Below are 15,975 nucleotides of genomic sequence, written 5' to 3'. Positions count from 1 at the left end.
CTACATGGAACACTGAAATTCACTAAAATTTACCAACCTCTTCATCAAGCTCTTTACTGGACTATGCAAATGTTCATCTCTTGTTCCAAAATAGTTGCTTAAGATAGATCTTGCCAGCTCAGTTCTATCTTCGGTGAAGAGATGTATTCCTGGAGCTTCGTACCCAACCATCTTCTATCTAGGCCTTGGTTTTTCTCAAGTTTACCTGGGAGGCTTGGAATAGATCAATGAGTCCCAGCCTAGAATCACCTGGAGAGCTTTAAAAACTACTGATGCAAAGGTAGATTTCCCATGTCAGGAAATCTGATCACGTGTCTCTTTTTAACAATCTCCCAGGGGATTCTCATGCTCAGTTAGGGCTGAGGACCTGGGAGAAGGTCTATCTCAGCCTCAAGGCCTCACCATCTCTACCACATGCAGAATTCGACTGGGGACCTCAACTAGGCAGATGTGACGCAGCTGGTCTGAGCTGGGATCTGACACTGCTTTTCCAATAGATCCTAGATGGCGGCCCTGCTGCTGCTACATGGACCCCTGCTTGAGGAGCAGAATCCTTTCCAACTGTTTATCTTCTATGTTTTTCTTAATTTCTTGAGACTCTGACACTTAGAGAACCCGTTCTAGCCTCAAAGCAAAGCACTTTCCTTCCCATCAGAGTAGCAGGAAAGGTTATCTGGGAGACCACCACGGACACGCATGAGACTCTTCATACAGCCTGACAGTTTCACGTGAGGAGATTACTTACCAAATAGTTTAACCAAATGTTCTTCTCGCTTATTTGAACTCAATGCAAAGTTGGCATCTCTCAAGCTCTTTTGTTGAGGATAACCTATGGGAAAGTAAACTTTAGCTGTGAGCCAATCTTTCACTGGATCTGCATGTAATTCTTTTTAAATCGATACACTCATGCATGGTATTTGAGAGAAACATCCTGCAGTTGGCCTGCTCTAGGGGAAATAGCACTGGACTTGGGTTCCAGTACACATTTTTTTTTTTTTGCGGTACGCAGGCCTCTCACTGTTGTGGCCTCTCCCGCAGCGGAGCACAGGCTCCGGACGCACAGGCCCAGCGGCCACGGCCCACGGGCCCAGCCACTCCACGGCACGCGGGATCCTCCCAGACCGGGGCACGAACCCGCATCCCCTGCATCAGCAGGCGGACTCTCAACCACTGCGCCACCAGGGATGCCCCAATTGCTTTTCTTTTAAAAAGAAATCAGCTCCATATTAAAGGAATTGAATTTTTGGATAAAAACCTTCCCACAAAGAAAACTCAAAGCCCAGATGGCTTCACTTGTTAACTCTATCAATAAGGAAGAAACATCATCACTTCTACACAAACTCTTCTGAAAAACTGAAATTGAGAGAGTACTTTCCAATTTATTCTAATGAGACGAGCATTATCCTGATAACAAGCCAAACAAAGATATTACAGGAAAAGAAAAGTAGAGGCCAGTATCCTTCATAAACATAGATGTAAGAATTCTTAACAAACTTTTAGCAAATTGAATCCAACAATATTTTTTAAACGATAATATATCATAACTAAATGACATTTATTCCAGGAATGTAAAACTGATTGAACATTCAAAAATAAATCAGTGTAATTCATCATGTTAATACAAAAATCATATGCTCATCACAACAGATGATCAGAAAAAGCATTTGACAAAATCAAACATCCATTCAGGATAAAACTCCCATTAACTAGAGAACAAAGGGAATTTTCTCAATTTGATATAGAGTAGTTATACTCTTTATCAGGGGATTCCCTGCTGGCGCAGTGGTTAAGAATCTGCCTGCCAATGCAAGGGACACAGGTTCGAGCCCTGGCCCAGGAAGATCCCACATGCCATGAAGCAACTAAGCCCATGCGCCACAACTACTGAGCCTGAGCTCTAGAGCCCGCAAGCCACAACTACTGAGCCCACGTGCCACAACTACTGAAGCCCACGCGCCTAGAGCCCGTGCTCCACAGCAAGAGAAGCCATGAGAATGAGAAGCCCACGCACCGCAACAAAGAGTAACCCCTGCTCACCTCAACTAGAGAAAGCCCGCACACAGCAATGAAGACCCAACACAGCCAAAAATAAATAAATAAATAAATTTATTTTTTTTTAAGTAATATATATCGGGAAATCCCTGGTGGTCCAATGGTTAGGACTCTGCACTTCCACTGCAGGGGGCACAGGTTCCATCCCTGGTTGAGGAACAAAGATCCCACAAGCTGCCCAGCGCAGCCAAAAAAAACAAAGGGATATATCATAAAGACAGACCTACAGACCAATGGACTAGAATAGACAGCCCAGAAATAAGCCCCCACATATATGGTCAAGGGATTTTTGTCAAGGATGTTGAAACCTTTCAGCAGGGAAAGGTAAATCCTTTCAACAAATGGTGCTGGGAAAACTGGACATCCACGTGCAAAAGAATGAAATTGGACTCTTACCTAACCTCATATACAAAAATTAACTCAAATGGGTCAAAGACTTAAATATAAGAGCTAAAACTACAAAACTCTTAGAATAAAACATAGGGCAAAGCTTCAGGACATTGAATTTGGCGATGATATCTCAGATACGACACCAAAGGCACAGGCAACAAAAGAAAAAAATAGGGAAATTAGATTTCATGAAAATTTTTAACTTTTGTGTATCAAAAGACATTATTAACAGAGTAAAAAGGCAACCCATAGAAAATATTTGCAAACCACATATTTGATAAGGGATTAATATCCAAAATATAGACAACTCCTAAAACTCACCAAAAAACCCAATTCAAGGGCTTCCCTGGTGGCGCAGTGGTTGAGAGTCTGCCTGCCGATGCAGGGGACACGGGTTCGTGCCGCGGTCCGGGAAGATCCCACATGCCGTGGAGCGGCTGGGCTCGTGAGCCATGGCCGCTGAGCCTGCGCGTCCGGAGCCTGTGCTCCGCAACGGGAGAGGCCACAACAGTGAGAGGCCCGCATACCGCAAAAAAATAAATAAAAATAAACTCAGGACTTAATTGCCACTAAAAAAAAAAAATACCCATTCAAAAATGGGTAAAAGGGACTTCCCTGGTGGCGCAGTGGTTAAGAATCCACCTGCTAACGCAGGGGACACAGGTTCGACCCCTGGTCCGGGAAGATCCCACATGCCACAGAGCAACTAAGCCCGTGCGCCACAACTACTGAGCCTGCGCTCTAGAGCCCGTGAGCCACAACTACTGAAGCCCGTGCACCTAAATCCCGTGCTCCTCAACAAGAGAAACCACGGCAATCAGAAGCCCGCGCACCACAATAAAGAGCAGCCTCTACTCACCGCAACTAGAGAAAGCCCGCACGCAGCAACGAAGACCCAACACAGCCAAAAAAAAAAAAAAAAAAAAGTGGTAAAGGACTTGAATAGACATTTACCCAAAGAAGATATACAAATAGCCAATAAGCAAATGAAAAGATACGCAACATCATGAATCATTAGAGAAATGCAAATCAAACCTATGATGAGCTACCACCACATACCAATTAGGATGGCTACAATCCAAAACAAAAACAAAAACAGAAACTAACCAGCGTGGTGAGGCTGTGGAGAAACTGGAACCCTTGTGCACTGTTGTTGGGAATGAAAAATGATGCACCCACTATGGAAAACAGTATGGCTGTTCTTCAAACAATCAAAAATAGAATTATAATATGATCCAGCAATCCCATATCTGGTTATATATCCCAGAGAACTGAAAGCAAAGTCTCAAAGAGGTATTTATACACCAATGTTCACAGCAGTGTTATTTACAATAGCTAAAATGTGGAAGCAACCCAAGAATTCATCAATAGATGAATGGATAAGCAAAATGTGGTATATACATACAATGGAATATAATTCAGCTGTAAAAAGAAAGGAAATTCTGTCACATGGGGAATGGGGAGTTACTGTTTAATGAGTATAGAGTTTCAGTTTTATAAGGTGAAAAAACTTCTGGAGATGGATGGTGGTAACGGTTGCACAACATTATGAATGTATTTAATACCACTGAACTGTACACTTAAAAATGGGTTAAGAAAACGAATCTAAAAAAGAGTGGATATACATATGACCCAGCAATCCCACTACTGGGCATATACCCGGAGAAAACCATAATTCAAAAAGACACATGCACCCCAATGTTCATAGCAGCACTATTTACAATAGCCAGGACATGGAAGCAACGTAAGTGTCCGTCAACAGAGGAATGGATAAAGAAGATGTGGTACATATATAGAATGGAATATTATTCAGCCATTAAAAGGAACAAAATTGGGTCATTTGTAGAGATGTGGATGGACCTAGAGAGTGTCATACAGAGTGAAGTCAGACAGAAAAACAAATATCGTATATTAACACATATATGTGGAATCTAGAAAAAATGGTATAGATGATCTTATTTGCAAAGCAGAGAGACACAGAACAAGTTAAAAACACCAAAATTTAAAAGTTTACATTGTAAAAAGAATTTGCCCTTCATTTCCCCGCATTTACGGTGGCCCCTTTCCCATATTAAAGTCTTGAAGGTGCCTCATACACTCTTCAGAGCCATTCACACATAGAACATTCTGGACACTGTGACTGGCTTTCTTTGCTTTGACTTAGCCATATGTCCTGATGTATTTCATATCAGATTATATATAACTCCTTCATTATCTTAAACAATTGCACGTTGACCCATTTTATGAATGCATAGACACCAAATACAAATGAACACCTACCTATGATTCTATTTGCATAAAATTCCAAAATAGTCAATACTAACCTGTGGTGACCGGTAGAATGCAGGATAGTGGTCACCTCGGAGGAGGAATAGGGCAGTGAACGAGACGGGTGGGAGGCTACCAGGGAGCTGGTCATGCTCTGATTCTTAAACTCAGTGATGGTTATACGGGCGTGTCCACATGCTAATAATTCACTGAAATGTACATTTATGATTTCTGCACTCTTCTGTATGATGTCGTGCTTCAGCTTTACCGAATTTAATCTCACAGTCTAGTGGGAAAGTTATACAGAGCGGCAAATAACTATGGCTCAGTTTGGTCAATGAATTCAGGACTCGGTATCTTCTTGCCCTGTTGCAGCAGTTGACCCCAAAGCGGCTGGAGGCTGACCGCAAGCTAATCCCAGCTGCTGCCAGCTGGATAACCTTGGGCAAGTTACACACGCGTGAGCCTCCTCGGTTCCCAAATCTGTAAAATGGGAATAATAATACCTCATACAGTTATTGCAAGGGTGTAATATAGTAATCTATGTAAAGTGGGTAGGAGTGCTCCGCAAGCACGTAGCAGGTGTTCCATTCACTCCAGCTACCGTTACCACGAAACTGTCATTTTTACAAGGAAAAGGATCCTCCTCAGTGCTCAATAAAGAAATGCTTTGGGGGAAATATCCACCGCCGGTCTTCTCGGGGACGGCGAGCTCACGAAGAAGCGTGGTCGGAGGTGCTGAAGCTCGGGAAAGCAGTCTCCCTGGACAGGCGACCTAGCAGCCCACCACTCGCTGACCGCCTCCTCCTTAAGCGCGGGGCAATGACGTCACCCCCACACGGTGCAGCCTACCTTGGAAGCTCCCCAGCGATTCCTCCGGGCCGTCTCCATTGGCTGGCCAGGACAGGCGGCCCCGCCCCTTTGCCCGCCGCGGGACCCGGGAGCCCGCCGTCAATCTGCCCAGGTGGGAGCGGTGATTGGCCGCGGGGCCCGCCCCCCAGAAAACTCCGCCGGGCTTGCGTAGGCTGCGCGCTCGGGGAGGGAGGGGCGCGGTACCGCGTCAGGAGCCACCGCTGTCCCGGTCAGCACGCCAGGCCGCCGTTGGTCACTCCTGCAGCCCGCCTGCTGGGCAGGGCTGGCCCGGCCCGGCCATGGAGTCCTACGACATCATCGCCAACCAGCCCGTGGTCATCGACAACGTGAGGCTCGGCAGCCGGGGGGAGGGCGCACGCGGCAGTGCACGCGGGGACCCCCGACAGACTCGGCTGGTCCCTCTAGCTCACTGCCCGCCCGCCACCCCTGCCGGCCGTCCCCACCTGGCCCTGTAGTTGGGGCCACGGGGCCAGCCCCCCGCTGGCGCGGCGGAACCCCAGCCCGAGCCCTCCCTGAGCCGGGCGGGGAGGTCCGTAGAAGAAGGGGGTCCCATCGTTCTGGCGGCCCTTGGTCAGCATCCGGAGAGATGGGGTGACAGTCGGGCGGCCCGGCCGAGGCACCCCGGACCTTTCTCAGTTGAGAGTGGGGTTGCTGGGCAGGTTTCGACCCCAGCCCCTTTACCCCTTCTCAGGCTGTGGCCCTGGCTGTCCTCTTGCACACTGCTGGCCCCATCTTTTGGAGAAGGTTGGCCTGGGGACCTCTACAACAGCTCTTTCCAAGTGCTGCACCCCAGGCAGCACCACCAGAGTGGGCAGGCCGTACTGCGCCCTTTTCCTGGGACTGGGGAAAATGCAAGTTAAGCTCTGCCCACCACATAGCCGCCGCCACCTGGCTGACCACTTGGCTACTTTGACCCTCTCCTTAAGTGCTCCCCGAGCCAAGCAGAAGTTCCACAGCCGGCAGGGCAGTGGAGAGAATTCAGGACTACTCTTCCCAGGACCCTTAGCAGTTTGGGAACATTGTTTGCAAACCTCAGAGGAAAGTTGCCTGGCTTCATTGTGGTTTGTCCTTCAGCACTGGGGCTCAGCATGTTTTCTGGTCCACGGGAAGAAAATGAAGGGCAGGGATCTGTGGATCTGCCCCTAGCTGGGTATCTGCCTCTGGTGTGTGGGCCTTGGAGTTTTTGATAATGACTCACTTCTCTTTCTGGGATCTGTCTCCCTGTAATCCCTGAACGGCTGTCTTTTTTGGAGTACCCATGTACGTGCCCTGAGTCACAGCAGGGGATGTTTAATAAGGCTAGAGCTGGGCTTGGAGGATGCTCTCCATCAGGCTACAGGAAAGATCAGGCCAGTTCCTTACTTGGCGGGCTAATCAACAAGTTAATGAGTTTAGAGGGCAACCTGTTTGGTTCCTCTGGGCTTCCAGCCCCTCCTGTGTAACTTGGGGATGTTTATTTCTGCTTTGCGGACCCCAAGGGTTGTGATGGAGATCTATGGGAAGAGGGGTTGAGATGCTCATTCCTGCAGTGAGTGGGAGGTTTCTAGACGCCAGGTTCCCTTTAAGATATTCTAAGTCCAGCTTCCGTGCTGGAGCAGTGGCAAGACCAAGCTGTCCTCCTGTAGTCTCTGGAGAAGCCACTTGAGGAGAGGTGCCAGTTGTCCCAGTGAACCCAGTGATCTTCCCCAGCGGGTCCTGTATGTGGCCCATGGTTGCTGAGGGGAGGGGGCCAGAGTGTTGCAAAAAGCTTATGGGTTGCTTCTAGCTGGGTTTTGGGAGTAGCTTGTGCAGCTCCTGCCTGGAGCTGACCTTGGAGTGTGCAGACGAGGATGTACTTCATGGTTCCTCCATCTCCACACTAGTGACATTTTGGCCTGGATAATTCTTGGTTATGTGGGGCTGTCTTGTGCCTTTTAAGATGTATTAACAGCATCCCTGGCCTCTACCTAGAAGCGAGTGGCAGCCCCCGCTCCCCAGTCTCCAGACGTTGTCAAATTTGGGGGAGGGAATGCAAAATCGCTCCCGGTTTTGAAGCACTGGTGTACTTGTAAATGGCCTTGCCCTCTTGGCAGGATCTCAGGCTGCCACCCCGGGCTGCCATGGTGGGGCAGCAGCCCTCCCCATGGCAAGGCACTGCCTTCATCTGGAGGTGAATGTTGGGAGCTAAACATTGACTTTCTTTGCAGGGTTCGGGGGTGATCAAGGCTGGCTTTGCAGGAGACCAGATTCCCAAATACTGTTTCCCAAACTAGTAAGTGTTGCTCAGGCAGCATCCCTAACCCTTCGGTTTGCTTCCGTAGAGAACGTGGGTCCTGTGTCACAGCTCTCTTTGAGGCCAACTCTTGTCCCCACCTGTAGGGAAAACTCCAGATTTGTGAAGCTGTTGCTCTTAAGGGCGCTGGAAGGAGAAGACCTGTGCTCTGGGCTTCCCCCTCCTCTTTGGAGGCTGATTTTGGTCCCTCCTTTAGCCAGGAAGGAGGAGAAGCCACCAGCATTCCCCTCGGGACAGGGTGTGGTAGCAGCAGCAAGAATAAAAGAGAGACATCTCCAGGAGAGAGACCTAGACTCAGAGGAAAAAGTGGGGAGTTAATGCCACCCCTTCCTCCCGGGAAATGTTTTCTTCAGGGCCCATTTAGTTTCAGACTCTAGAAAATATTTTGTTCAGTCAAGGAGGGTCTTTGCCTGAATGGTGCCAGTGGTGGCAGAGGTAAGGGGGAGGTGAAACCTGGAGAAAGCCTGGAGTGCTTCTCCGGCCACTGTAGCCCATCGGGAAGTTTTCCCTCGGCCGTGTCTCATCTCAAATACTGGAGGTTTTAGGGTTTAGTGGCCCAAGCCGGGGTGGGGGAGTCCTAAGGCCCCTGAAATGGCTGGCTATATCAAGACAGAGCCAGCCTAAAGCATCCAGTGGGGCCTCAGCTTTCCTTTTGAACTCACGTTGAATGTAATTAAAGGTTCCTCTTGATGTGCAGGGAACCTGGGTCAGATTTTGTAATGGTAGCCCGTCCACTCTGCCAAGAATTGCATCTCTGTTCTGGAAGCCCTGGCAGTGGGAAGGGGCAGGAATGACTGAGTGAGAGAGGGGTGTACACGGGAGCCACAGCCCAGTTTCCTGGGGCCACCCCGCCTTGGTCTGCCCTCCTGAAATCGAGAGCGTGGGCTGAGTCATCGTGGCTACAGAAGCTGACCCTCTGCCAGGGCTGACATTACAGAGCTCTCAGCCGTCTCTGGGAGGGCTGGTGGGAAATGGAAGTGACACCTCGTCTTCTGACCCTGAGTCTTCTGTCCTGCCAAGGCCTGCTCTGTAGTCCCGTGGCCCATAGGCCTAGGTTCTGACCTTTGCCCCGTGGCCACCTTCTGATGCTTTGAGTACAGTTACCCTCTTGACCATTGGAGTTGGACTTTGGTCTTCCTGGACTGGGCTCAGCTGTGCCCCCTGCCCACCTCCCTGACCTCTCCTGTCTTCGCAGTGTCGGGCGCCCCAAACACATGCGGGTGATGGCTGGAGCCCTGGAAGGGGACCTCTTCATCGGACCAAAAGCAGAGGTAATACCTGTGGAGCCTGCCTTTTTCTGGGTTTGGGGTCTTCATTGTCCCAGGAGCCTTGACTGGTGATCAGAGCTGTACCGCCAGAGAGGGCCCTGGGCGTCTGTTCTCTGAGGCCATCTGCCACCCTCTCTGGTCCTGGCCTTGGAGACTGGCTGGGCTCTGAGAGCCTGAGAAGCAGTTGGACAGATGAACCTGTGCTGGGTTCAGGACGTGTCATGGGGCATGGGGACACCCGGCGAGCGGATGAAGGGGCAGCTCCCAGGCGGGCGGGGAGCAGTTGCTGGGTGAATGTCTGGTGCCACAGCTGGCCTCCCCCCTCCGCAGGAGCACCGGGGGCTGCTGACCATCCGCTACCCCATGGAGCACGGTGTGGTGCGGGACTGGAACGACATGGAGCGCATCTGGCAGTACGTCTACTCCAAGGACCAGCTGCAGACCTTCTCCGAGGAGGTGGGGCAGCGGCCCCTGCCGCCGGGGGGCCCAGTTCTCCCTGTGGTGTCCTCTCCCTGCCCGCGGCATCCCAGTCAGGCTTCCTCTGGCTTTGTCAGGGCCTGCCACCTCTGTGTTGCGTGGGCCTGGGTCCACACAGTCCGTGGCCACCGAGCAGAATTTCCCAGGGAGCGCTGGATCTTTGGAAGAGTAAAACTACTGGCAGATGATGGGCTTGTGCCGTCGGGAGGGATGGCAGGCCGCAGCTTCATGTGCTCACAGGGGCGGGTGGCTCTCTGGAAGGATCATTGCAGCGCCAGCACGCTGTCTTTGCACCTGCCGGCAACTCTGGCGTCTCTTGCAGCATCCTGTTCTTCTCACGGAAGCTCCGCTCAACCCATGTAAGAACCGGGAGAAGGCGGCAGAGGTGTTCTTCGAGACCTTCAACGTGCCAGCCCTGTTCATCTCCATGCAGGCCGTGCTTAGCCTGTGAGTGCTCCCTAAGCCCTGCAGCCCCTCCATCTCCGTCCTCCCTGGGGGCAGCCTCCTGCTCGGGATGACCAGGCATCTGACTTCCCTGTAGAAACAGCCCCCTGATGACCGTCCCTTTAGGGAGACCCGCGGGTCCCTTTTTCAGACCAGATGATGCACATGTCCCGGGGTCCCTTCCAGGGGTGAGGAGGTCCCCATGCCTCAGTGGCTGAGGTGAAGGGATGCTGACCTGGTGACAGGTATGCAACAGGACGCACGACGGGAGTCGTTCTGGACTCAGGGGATGGGGTCACTCACGCCGTCCCCATCTACGAGGGCTTTGCCATGCCACACTCCATCATGCGGGTGGACATCGCCGGCCGCGACGTCTCCCGCTACCTCCGGCTGCAGCTGCGCAAGGAGGGGGTTGACTTTCACACCTCGGCTGAGTTTGAGGTTGTCCGGACCATCAAAGAGGTGACGCAGGGCAGGAGGTGGGGAACGGGGCGGGGGGTGGTCGGACCCGGCGTAAGGTTGAGCCCTGGGTGCGGGTGTCCCGGTTGCCGCCTCCTGAGGGCTGTGTCCCTGCCCACTGCAGCGGGCCTGCTACCTGTCCATCAGCCCGCAGAAGGATGAGGCTCTGGAGACGGAGAAGGTGCAGTACACCTTGCCAGACGGCAGCACCCTCGACGTAAGTTGCCAGGCCAGCCCCGGGCGGGGGCAGGAGTGATGCCAGGACCTGGAGGAGGAGGAGGAGGCCTGTCTGCCTCAATCTTGTGTTCCCAAGGTGGGGCCAGCACGCTTCCGGGCCCCCGAGCTGCTGTTCCAGCCAGACCTGATAGGGGATGAGAGTGAGGGGCTCCACGAGGTGCTGGCCTTCGCCATCCACAAGTCTGACATGGACCTTCGCCGGACGCTGTTCGCCAACATCGTGCTCTCCGGTGGCTCCACACTTTTCAAAGGTACCACAGTTGGGAGGTGGTAGTATGACTTGGAGGCCAAGGGCAGCTGGACCCTCAGACTGCATCCTGCTTCCTAGAAGCCTGGGAGATGGCCCATTTCCTGTTGGTTTTTTGGGTGCTCAGTTTTTGTTTTTTTTAAGAGAAAGATTTAAAATTAAATTTTGTTTACTTTGTAAATAGGTGATAAGTTTAACGAGGTCTAAAATGTATTAGATGAAGTCTGCTTTCTCCCATTGTCCTGGTCACCCAGTTCCCTCCCCACAGGAATTGTTAGTTTCTCAGGTAACACCTGTGCATGAATAAGCACTCCCTTTTTACACAGACCTTAGTGTACTGAAGCTCCATGCCATGTATTTTTGACTTTGCACCACATCCAGAAGATCTTTCCTAGAGTGTAAGTTCTCTTATCTGGCCGTATGGGATGGATGTGCCATTTAACCGTTAACTGCGGATGGCCTTGCGGATGGTGAAATTCTTTCTGATCTCAAAGATGCTGCAATGGTTGACCTCATACACTGTTACTTCACGTGATGAGAACATACCTAAAAGAAAAATCCTAGGACTAGAATTGCTGAGTAAGAGGGTGTGTATGTGCATTTGTTACCTGGTAGATATCACCAGAGTTTCCCTCCTGAGAGGCTGTGCCACTTTCACCCCCATCAGTTATGGACGAGAGTCCCCCGGCGCCGTCCCGACACTGTGTGTGTTTGCCCATCTGCTGGGTAGAAGTGGGAGGCGTGTTCTCCTGACTCGTCATTCGCCTTTGCCTTTGCTTCTGGCGGTTTTGGCTCCAGAGCAGCGGGGGAGGGAGAGTGTAGGGGTCGGGCAGAGTTGAGTGACTTGGGGTTCTATCCCATGCTGCCTTCCTGAGGAAGGAAGCTGGGCCCACCTGTAGGCATGCTGCTGGATCTTTTATGCCTTTGGGGTGGCTTGCCCTTACCCTTAATCCTGGCAAGAATGACAAAAACAAGCGTGGCAGCACCTGGGGCTGGGGCACCAGAGGTTGGATGCGGGGGAGCTAGTGGTAAAGGGTCGGATGTGGACCCCCAGTTCAGCCAGCCTTGTGTTCACAGGCTTTGGCGACCGATTACTAAGTGAAGTAAAGAAGCTTGCCCCCAAAGACGTCAAAATCAAGGTGAGGTTATGGGGAGTCCCCATGGGGCATGGGGGTGCTGGGCAACCTGGACCCGGGGAGGAAAGAGCAAGAACCACCCTCAGATGCCCTCTGCCTTCCAGGCCCAGCCCAGCCCTGCTGCTCCCCCTGCTGCCAGCTGAGGCACTTGCTGCCTGGCCTCGGGCACTGGGAGAAAAGCCCCCCCTCCCTGAGGCTGGGACTGGGGCTTCTGTGCGGGGGTGGGGCAGTCACGTTGCCGCTTGCTCCCTCTAGATCTCAGCCCCTCAGGAACGGCTGTACTCCACGTGGATCGGGTGAGGCGGGGCTCACGGGGAGGGCTCTGGGAGGAGACCACTGTGCCCTGGACACTTCTCCCCGGGTTGGCCCAGGCCAGGTGGAGGTGGGTGGGTTTCCCTCCCAGGTAAGGGAAGTGGAGCTCCGGGCGCCCAGGGAGGGCGGTTGGCTCAGCCCTCAGGTCCACAAGACTGCTCTCCCTCCCTCGTCACAGTGGCTCCATCCTGGCCTCGCTGGACACTTTTAAGAAGATGTGGGTGTCCAAAAAGGAATACGAAGAGGATGGCTCGCGGGCTATTCATCGTAAAACCTTCTAGTGCCCAAGGAGGAAGGTGTAGCATTGGGAAGATGGGAGGAAAGGGGAGCCAGAGTCCTTAACCCTTTCTGGTCCGGTTCACATACTAGGCCTCGGGGCCCCCTGCATGCCCTGAACCCCCGGCAAGTGGTGCAACAGTGCTTCCCTGCAGCCCTCCGCACACACACACGCACACACAGTAACATTAGCTGCATGGATGGGAGGCTTGAGCTGGAAGATGGGAATTGAGGGGCCCAGCTTTGGGCGGTTCTGGGTGTCCCCCTTGGCAGAACCAATTAGGCCCATGACTCTCTGCTGCCCCGAGCTCCAAGGCCAGACACCCAAATACCCCCATTTTCTCCGACAGGGCCAGAGCGCCTGGATGCCTGTATAACTAGCCTTGGGGAGTGGGGTGGAGGAGGGGGCAGCCAGCAGCTCCCTGCCGGTGTGTCACTGCTTCTCATGCCACCTCCTCTTCCTGACCCAACAGAGTAGCCCGGAGGGCCACACCTAGGCATCCCTGACCCTTTCACACTCTTCTCCCATCTTTCTGGATGGGTGCCTTGGTGTAGACTGAGTTCTTGTCAGTCTTCTTCCGTCCCCCATAAGGAGTCTGGACTGGAGTCCGACCCTTTGGAGCCAGAGCAGAGGATGCACTGGGTTTGGGCGGCCGCAGCGTGTTGCGTTCTCCCCTTCAAAGCACTTCAGTGACTTGCTGCTTCCTGTCCTTTACACCAGTACCTGGGACAGGAAGGGTGAATGGTCTTCATTTGTTGAAGGGAAGCCACTTAATCACAAGTCAGACCTAGCGGGGGTGAGGAGGGCACACTTCCTCCTCCCACCTCTCCCACAGAAGAGGTCTTCATTTACCTTGTGGCCAGGACCCCCATCTCCCTCTTCCACAAATGTACAATAATTTAACACAGTTGCCTGAAAAAAATTTTTTTGTAAATCATTATAGTAATAATTATGGACAAGGCCCAGTGTATGGCTCTGTTTTCTTGTGGTTCTTTGCACTGTTGTTTGCTCATCCATCCCTGAGGCCCAAAGCAGCACGGCACTGGCTGTAGCTCAGAAGCCTGAGATTTCAGTGGTTGGCGGGGCAACGTGGCACGGGAGGCCCCAGGAGGCTGGGCTGTCAACCTGGTGGCTGAATTCCCCAGCCTGTTTACACGCTTGCTGCAGTCTGCCAGGAGAACAGGCTGCCTTTCTCCCCTTTATTCTTGGATGGGGCCTTGTGGCAGGCGGGGCTGGGGCTGGGTGCATCCACGCCCTCACCTGTTCTGTTTGAGCACCTCTGCTGCCCGGCTCAGATGTAGCTGAGGCCAATAGACCAACACTGATACAGGATCCAAGTTCAGCCAAGTCAGGAAGCGGGGTGATGGGAGAGATGTAGAAGGCTATATCGATGAGCTGGGCTCTGAGAGAGTAAGCTGAGCAGCGAGGAGAGGAAGGGCAGTGGACGGAGAGGGAGCAGTGAGGAGTGAGTGGAGAGTGTCTACCCTCTCCTTCCTCATCAAGTACTTACATCAAGAACACCTACAGTATGTCCAGGAGGTGCCTTGTGTTTGGAGCCAGCGGTAAACAAGACATATCTTTGCCCCTAAAAACACAGATCAGGGGAGAAAGATACACAGGGCATTTCAGTACAGAGCTGGGGGGCCAAGAGGAGGGGCATCTAAGCCAGCAGGTGGGGCAGGCGGACTTGCATGGGTGTAGGAGGGGTTAGCCAGGGAAAGAGGGGGTGTTCCTGGGAGAGATAAGAGTTCAAGGAGACGCCTGGGACCAGTGGGGCTAGAAAAAAAGGACATGGGCCCAAGCGGGGCTAAGGCGCAGGGCAGCGTGAGTGGTCTCTGGCTATAACGTGAGGTAAACCAGAGGGGTAAGTTGGGGCCAGCATGCAGGGGGCCTCGGGAGGGTTTTTAGCTGTGTCCTGAGTGACGGGCAGTCAGTCAGGGGCGCATGGTTATTATAGCTGTGTGTTGAAGGCGATGGACTTGGTGGGGCTGAGGGAGGGCCCGGAACTCAAGAGATCAGGCAGGAGGGGAGACGTCACTGAGCCAGGCCTGTCTTCAGAGAACGTTTTGTGAGGCTTTGGTCACAGCGTGCCTGTCCCCAAGGGGGAAACAGAATTTACAGAGAAACCTTTGTTTGGGGTTCTGTTTACGGTACCACTTTCTCCCAAGCACACAGGCTTAGAGCCTTGTCACTTTGCCTTCTCCCTCCTCTTACCTTCCCCACGTTCTGTCAGTTGCCAGGTTCTGTTGGTTCTGTAGCGCCTTTCCCACCTGGTTTCTTTTCCACAGTAGCCACCGCCACCACCCTGGCTCATGACCACAGCTCCATCATCCCCACCCAATCCATTTGCCCTTGGATCTAAAGCCCAGATAGCCTTGGTTCTGCCACTTCCTAATCCAAAATGTCAGGCGGTTCTCCACTGCTTGGTGAAATAAAACTGAATTGATGCGAAACTGCTGGTGAAATTGCCCTCGTGAGCTATGCATTGTTGCGTTTAATTGTGGCCCTTTGGAGTCTTGTTCCTTCCCTGTGTTAGGCTTAGGCATTGTCATGCCCTGATTTGCCTGCCAGCCTCTACTCATGGTCTTCTGTCTGCTGGGAATGACTTTCCCTAATGTCTGTCAAAATCCCATCCTTTAAGGCGGAGCAACACTCTCCCTACTCCCTCTCCTGCAGGGATGGTGTGGTTACAGAGCTCTAGCCCTGCTCGGTTTCTCACTGTTGGAAAAAAGCTACAGATGAGAAGGTGATAAGGCTAGAATGAACCCTGTGGTGTTGGATGGGGATTGGGGGTAGTATGAACTCATGGCTTTTATCATACATACAGAAAGATACTGAAGTAAATGGGTTAGAATATATGTGTGTATATTTCTTAGCCCTGTCTGCTCAGAGGGCCTAGAGACAATGACACCCCAGTGGCAATAAGCACATATAGTATCCAGATCTTGGTTTCTAAATACCATTCTTCAATAAAAGGAACCAGAGGTCCTTGGAGAAATTGCAGACCTGGGGCAGAGAAAGTATAAAATGAGCCTAGCCTAGAATATCCTGTGGTACTGTAAAGGAAGAAAGTGCTCCAAAAAGAAGATGGCCTCTCTAAAGGACTCGGGAAACAACTGGCAGGAGCACCCAGTGGTCAAATTTGTACTATACTGGATTATATTTGTACTATACTGGATTATATTTGTATTATGCTGGATTGTATTTGTATTATACTGGATTATATTTGTATTATACTGGGTTATATTTGTATTATACTGGAT

The 15,975-nt window shown here is 51.9% G+C and overlaps 1 protein-coding gene and 1 long non-coding RNA gene across 2 annotated transcripts in view; one reads left to right on the top strand and one right to left on the bottom strand.

The window, feature by feature from the left end:
- LOC309833650 overlaps positions 1 to 6,682 on the bottom strand; it is a 27,721-nt gene extending 21,039 nt beyond the window's left edge. The window contains exon 1 of the long non-coding RNA XR_014297788.1: positions 6,615 to 6,682. This is a non-coding gene — a long non-coding RNA (uncharacterized lncRNA). The remainder of the gene's footprint in view (positions 1 to 6,614) is intronic.
- ACTR1B (actin related protein 1B) lies at positions 5,773 to 15,975 on the top strand. The gene is made up of 11 exons (XM_082672087.1): positions 5,773 to 5,909; positions 7,770 to 7,834; positions 9,051 to 9,126; positions 9,454 to 9,579; positions 9,923 to 10,047; positions 10,290 to 10,506; positions 10,628 to 10,720; positions 10,817 to 10,991; positions 12,065 to 12,126; positions 12,379 to 12,419; positions 12,614 to 15,975. The coding sequence occupies exons 1-11, from the start codon at positions 5,862 to 5,864 to the stop codon at positions 12,714 to 12,716; spliced, it is 1,131 nt and encodes a 376-aa protein (XP_082528213.1). The 5' UTR covers positions 5,773 to 5,861; the 3' UTR covers positions 12,717 to 15,975.

This window comes from Grampus griseus (genome assembly GCF_964374135.1).
Source record: "Grampus griseus genome assembly, chromosome: 15".
Lineage (NCBI taxonomy): Eukaryota > Metazoa > Chordata > Mammalia > Artiodactyla > Delphinidae > Grampus > Grampus griseus.
The sequence above is the reverse complement of the archived record's forward strand: the minus strand, read 5'-3'. Positions and strand labels throughout refer to the sequence as shown.

Excerpts from the sequence above, each read along its gene's own strand:
- ACTR1B (XM_082672087.1), top strand. The coding sequence starts at position 5,862 with ATGGAGTCCTACGACATCATCGCCAACCAGCCCGTGGTCATCGACAAC. Across the intron at positions 7,835-9,050 it reads AAATACTGTTTCCCAAACTA|TGTCGGGCGCCCCAAACACA; the intron begins GTAAGTGTTGCT and ends CTGTCTTCGCAG. Across the intron at positions 10,048-10,289 it reads ATGCAGGCCGTGCTTAGCCT|GTATGCAACAGGACGCACGA; the intron begins GTGAGTGCTCCC and ends ACCTGGTGACAG.